At 44.6% G+C, this 6421-nt stretch overlaps 1 protein-coding gene across 1 annotated transcript; it reads right to left on the bottom strand.

The window, feature by feature from the left end:
* Positions 1-475: 475 nt before the first annotated feature.
* Positions 476-1055, bottom strand: LOC6587584. The gene is made up of 2 exons (XM_002013867.2): positions 1030-1055; positions 476-960 (listed from the first exon to the last, which is right to left on the bottom strand). Exons 1-2 carry the CDS (start codon positions 1052-1054, stop codon positions 617-619), a joined length of 369 nt encoding a protein of 122 aa, XP_002013903.1. The 5' UTR covers position 1055; the 3' UTR covers positions 476-616.
* Positions 1056-6421: the final 5366 nt, after the last annotated feature.

Below are 6421 nucleotides of genomic sequence, written 5' to 3'. Positions count from 1 at the left end.
CTGGCAGCACTAAACTTGCTCCCTTGCCGCTCAAGCTCAAGCCCATGCTCAAGCCCATGCCCAAGCCCATGCCCACGTCCTAGTCAAGTCCCTCAACTGAAGAAGTTGAATTTAATTAACTAAGTAAATGCCCAGACACGAGCCCGGGCTGCATATTTATCAACATTCTCGGCTCCGACTTATGCTCAGCCCGATGACGATGATGATGATGCTAATGCTGATGATGAACAACTACTCCTAACTACAACAACATGCTGACCAAATAAGCAAAGCATGTCAAAAGTGCCCAAGAAGCCCAAACGTCGCCAGCTCCTGGCTCCCGGGGGCGACAAGAGGGAGAGCCACTGACTACGACTGAAGGAAGCACACTATGCAAACCTGATTATAATGTGTCAAATACATTATGTGCTGTCAGGCTTTTAGGCACAAAAAGAGTCCTCCGTCCGCTTTGGGGGCACTGAATGAATATCACAACTTTTGAGGAAACTTTAGCCAGACAAAGTTAATTATAATTTTGTGCCTCAGTTAAGATGTACGTGGGCCCAGGGCCAGGGCCCAATTAAACGCATAGCCACAGTGCACACAATCGATTGGGGTGAATCGGCTTTCCAATGGTCTAATGGACTGGATCGGGATCGGTATAGTTTCGTTGGTTCTTCACGAAAATTCCATTGAGTACGAAATCCCAGGGATACTCTGCCCGATGCTCCCAGTTCTCGGGAATCGCTGGATGCTTCTGATACACCCAGAAGCAACAGTAGTTATCCACCATTTCCCCATTAAATGTAGCATTCTCTTGATCGATTGACAAAGTGTTTCGAGTCCGTCCTTCAGTTCTCTGCAACCTTATAGGTCCCGGCAAGTATTGACGTACCGTCGTTATTTCCTCTGCTATCTCAAAGTCACTGTAGCCCCCCGTCGAGCCAGGGATGTGAACCAACTGCCAGAGGAGCAGTGGAACTGTAGAATGTAGTTTGGTTTTCAGAGAGAGGGTAGTATCAGAGTAGGACAAATATCATCTTTACTCACCCACGAATATCAGCATTCGATCCATAGTGACAGACTGCCACATGCTGAACTAGGGGTTTAAATACGGCAAAAAAATAGTCGCAAATTAGCGTGACATTCAAATTAGTTCCTTTGACACAATCCATAAATAATTATATAAATTTGCATTCGTAAACCTAACAAAAAAGATTCTTTAATACCATGCATAATGGGGGAATGTCCATTTGCCTGTGCGCCGCTTTAGTTGGCACGAATTGACTATAAAAAATGATCTCAAGAACATGTGGTATGGCTTATTCAAATTAAGGTTTACTAAAACGCAAAGCTATGATGGAGCAGCAGTTCCACGATCGAAGGTGCCATCTGCTGCTGCTCGTTAGTGGCTCCAATTTAGCCCTTAGTAAGCCATTGTAAGTGCTCGGCCGGGCTCAGCAAACATACAAAGTCCGACCAGTCTCCCCAGTATGGGACAACAGAACACAGATGCCTAACTGGAGCCGAAAGGCAACTAAAAGTGCAGCGAAATAACAGCATCTGACAGATGTCAGCTGCCATGTTGACTTTGCAGCTTGTGGCCGCCATTTTGCCAACATTTGGGCCACCGACCAGGACCAGGACGGCACGGCCAGGACGGTCGCTTCCTGCCAGGTGGCGTCCTCGCCGAATTCAATTGTTTGCAGAGCCTTCATCTTGCATTCTGATTGCGCGGCTTAATTGCATAGCAGCCGCGAACTGGGCCAGATTTGGTTTTGTGTTTACCCAAAGGTGTGCAGCGCGAAAGTGAAAGCTGAGTGCACTTCTATGGAGCCATAGCCAGCATAAAACGGAATTAGTGGCAGGCCAGGCCAGGGCTGCCCCTGCCCCAGCCCCAGCCCCACTCTTGCTAGAAGTACAACCAAATGTGACCCGCACTCTTAGTGGGGCTTCTCTTTCAAGCCCAGCACAGGACAAACCGGCAAAAGAAACCAGAACAAAGCGGGGAAAACAATTTGAAAACAAATAAGACTCACACCTGAGACCTCTCCCAGAGACCGCTCCCCGGGCTGCGGCCCGCAATGGTTCTGGTCAGCTGGTTTGGGTCTCACAGCGGTTGGCGTTGCCCCGTTGCCCCGTTGCCCCGGGCGAAAATGAATTGTTGTAAATCAATTTGTACCAGCCCCCAACAACAACAATACACCAATTACATGGGCATTTTTCAATCTGAATGGTGGAAAAAAGGCGAGCACTTCTCAGACTACACAACTCTCTGATGGCCTACGATTTGTTCCCCAAAAATATAGAAACAAAAGAACCCGTAATAGGGAATATACAAATAAAAGAAGAAAGATTTTCTATAAAGGTTTAGCATTGTTTTTTTGGCAGTTAAAAAAGCACAATCTGATGTTGCTAACAATTGGAGTTGTGGGACTAAACTGAAATCAAATAAATCAGATATACTGCGAGATTCGAGTGAATAAATATCATACTAATTGTGTTCATCGATCAATCAATTAACTATATTTAGTAAATATATTTTTCACTAATTCGCCCAAAGGTTTTTTAATCACATTCAGACAATGTCATACACTCAAATTCAGAGTTAAATTAGAGCCTCCATGACTACAAGCATGATAGATTGTTGTGAATAAATAAATAAAAACTCAATCCCTTTGCACACAGCAAATGTTTCATTTTCATAAACTTTCGGATTCGGCCAAGGGGCTAGTTGCTGCCAATAAATAAGTGGCCCCAATAAATAATCCCTGGCCTTTTCCGCATTTGTTTCGGGTTTGAATTGCACAGTAATCCCCGGATAGAATAGGCATATAACTCCTAATTTTCTGTTGACAACCAATATACCTTACCGGCAAGTGCAGGGCAATAGTCATCGTTGCAGCCACCACCAAGGAGTGTCGCAAGATGAAAGCGAAAGCCCGGCCAGGACAACCTTCCCTGCAACCATACAGCCATCTCGTCTAGCAATGCCCCATTCCGGCTGGAAACAAATCAAAGGGAAATTGTAAACGACAAGTTAATCTCACTTGAAGTATAACCGGAAGCCATTTTATGACCCAATGGACAACGGGGGGAGATCCCCTAGCATACATGTACTTTCACAGATGCCACGCCTTGGGGGTCCAGATGGACAGAGATGTTGGGCTGCATCCTTCGTCCCGGAACGGGGCACATTTGCACAAAGTAGAACTTAAATAAAACAATTTATTCTGCACATTTTGCTGGCTACTGCAAAATGAATTAAAGTTCAATAAAATGCGGAAAAAGCAACAGCGCACAAAAAAGCAAAGCGAAAAAGGAAAAGTTTTCTTTTCCTTGGTTGCGGCCTGTAAGCGTCTTTATCTGCGTTCTGCCTTTGTTTCTTGGGATTTCCTTTTGTTGTTGGCAAAGTTGTTTCTGTTGCTGTTGCTGTTGCTGGGGCAGCGTTTTCCATGATGTTTGCACATTCGCTCCTTGTTGCCCCTGCTGCCACTGCCCCTGGCCCTGCCACTGCCGACAGATTTTGAGTTACAAAGCCAAAATCTCAGCAATCTGAAGCCGGAGCCAGAGAAACAGCAACGAAAAACTGAAATACCTTTTGCATGCTTCATTGGCGTTGCCTTTCTGCTGAGTGAACATCAAATGGGATTTGTCTGCCGGGGCCACCGCCGGACATATGTGTGTGTGTTGCTCTTTGTGTGGCTGTGTGGGTTCATTCGTGTTGCGTAACAGTTCAATGGTGTGTTAAGCACACCCCACACCCAACCCCCCCGGCCCCGCAGCGGCCCCGATGGATGTGGTGCGATAGGATGGATGCTGCCTGTTTATGTGCCAACAGAGATCGAATAACCTGGACCATAAAAATAACCAAACGCCTGGTCGAGGTGTCGGCTTAGTCCTGCTGCCTGTGTGAAAATGTGCGAGCTCTCCGACCCGACAGTGCTGCAGTTGAAGGCTGCACTTAGGCAAATTAAACCCATCAATGAGATGATTGTTAACCACAGCCACAAAACCAGCTTTAAAATCAAACATTTGGCTCGTGTCCCCTATCAAACAGGGACCAACAAAGGCGCCTTTGAGACGCGACTCCGAGCACCAGCCACAGGAAACCAACACAAAGAAGGCCAAGATCCCGCACTGATTACACCAAACAGAAACACATCTCAAAGCAAATCGAAGAGGAAAAAAAACTAATGGATACCAAATAGAAACTGATCCCACATGTGAAATACATTTTATGTGTCTAAAGTAGGTCATCCTCTAAATGTAATCGTATGTATTTACTCTTTTCGTAATTATAAAACACTTTCCAAAAATATATACAACTTTTAATCATTACTTTCAGAAAAAAACACGAACGAAATGTTACACATGTTTTTTGTCCATTGCCAGGAGAGGAGAAAAGAAATGTATGCGATTTATTTATATATATTTATGCACCCTACAAGTCCCATTGAAAGCTACAGCTAAACCATAAAAAATATCGGATTGTCTTAGATCTGGCACTTCTTAAATCTTCAACTGAAAAATCGGGTAATAAAATTCTCCTATTTGCTTGAATGATATGGGCTGGGATGTGGGAAAGTGTGTATGTTTTAATCGCCTTTTGCCCATCCCCGACTTATCCCCAAGAAAAACCCCTCCCCCTCCCCCAGTGCGCGTGTGTGTGTGTGTGTCTTTGTGTACACTTCGTTTTTCCCTGCCATTTATTTGTTTTTTATGTTTTTTGAGCGTCTGCCTCACGCATAACTCAAAGTGCTTGAGCTTGAGTTGAGCCTTCGATGCCGTGCAGATAATGATGCTAAAAGTGTCGCTCTGGATGGAAGGAAGGATGGGAGCTCCGGCTGGTGGCAGGGATATGGGGGCGGTTACAGATTCCAGGTAAACCAATGCCTCACATATGAGTGAGGCAGAAATAACATATCGAAAAATGAATTTCATTGAGTGCGGCAGGAAGGGGACTCCGAGCCAGAGGGGGGGGCCTGGGGAAAGTGAGAGTCAGCGGAATCTGCTTCAATAGCTTTGTTCGGGAATCAAGCGAGTTCTGGGAGGGGTAGTGGTAGAGCTAGAGCCCTGCCAAAGTCATAAAATCGCGAGGGAAGCAACAAAACATAAACAAGAACAGCGTCGGGATGGAGCAGGGGGAGCTTCGGGGATACCAGGATACAAGGAGACGAGGAGACAAGGAAGATGCCAGCGGCAGCTATAATGATGTAAAATATATCGCCGAGATTTAGCCGACTTGAGCCTTCTCCCCCAGTCCAGACCAGGTCTGTGCGTGTGCTGATAAAAGCCAAAAATAAAACGAGAGGAAAAATAAAATCACCAAATGGGAAAAGTGTTGAGAGCACTTCAAAGTCACAAACAAATGCATAAAATATCGTATAGCTGGAGGATGAGACTGAGACGGAGTCCGGGAAACCGGGAAACCGGGAGACCAAGAGCGCGTTCAATATTATTCAATTTGTCCTAATAGCCGCGCTTAAGTTTCCCCAGCACACATGGCGTATGCGCAACGTTTAGCGGGAACAGCTCAGCAGGATTTGAGACCTCGCCTTCGACTTGGGGGCCGCACTTAATGGCCAGCGATGATGCCGACGCGAAGTATATTGATGATGTTGCTGCCGCTCCACAAATCTGTCTCCGAGCATTTGAACCTCAATGATGCGCAATTTTATGCATAAGACTTTTACATAAATTGTGCCAGCACGAAAGGATATGCCAGCCAGCCAGGCAGGACTCCGCTCGTCTTGCTTTGCCTTTTCCTTTCCTTGATTTGGCTTTTAAGTCGCTTTGGAAGAGCGAACGAGTGCGTAAAAACGTTAATACGCCTTTGATATCCGCTGTTTCTGGTCTTTTATTCGCATTTATGACATTTATTGATACAGTTTAGCAAAAAGCCAATCCAAGCCCCAGGAAAATACTTTCCTTTTATGCAGATCAATGCGAATTTATTGAAATTGTTGAATATTTTTAACTTTATGCCTCATAAATCCGCTGGGATTTGCGATATAAATCAAATTTCAGGCAACAATTCAGCAAAATAAATTTATTTTAGTGGCAATGACCTTGGAATTACATCGAATTGGCAAGAGCCTCGACTATAATCTTGCCACCAGTCAGATTTTGTTACCTTTGCAAACCCATAAGTCGAAAGTGCACCCATCAAAGAGAAATATATTTCCTTCAGATACAGCAATATTGAAATGCCTGATAACCTTTCTTAGTACGCGAATTATTTGTCACTTATTCGACCATCTTAGTGCCAGTACCTGGGAGATTGGTAACATAAAAACACCTTTCGAAACTGTTTGAAATTCTTATCAGAAATGTTTTTAATATAAAAAGATATTTCACTTTTTTCCTCCTCCTCTTTCTGGCCAGAAGATTCTTAATTCTTAAATGAGTTCATTTATTATGTTATTATGCTTCAAAAAAG

This window comes from Drosophila persimilis, unplaced genomic scaffold (genome assembly GCF_003286085.1).
Source record: "Drosophila persimilis strain 14011-0111.01,24,50 unplaced genomic scaffold, DperRS2 tig00000000-arrow-pilon, whole genome shotgun sequence".
In the NCBI taxonomy this organism is placed as follows: Eukaryota; Metazoa; Arthropoda; class Insecta; order Diptera; family Drosophilidae; genus Drosophila; species Drosophila persimilis.
This window is presented reverse-complemented; position numbering and strand designations above follow the sequence as displayed.

Coding starts and splice junctions, on each gene's coding strand:
- LOC6587584 (XM_002013867.2), bottom strand. CDS start 1,054: ATGGATCGAATGCTGATATTCGTGG. Junction 961..1,029: donor TCGAATGCTGATATTCGTGG/GTGAGTAAAGAT, acceptor TACATTCTACAG/TTCCACTGCTCCTCTGGCAG.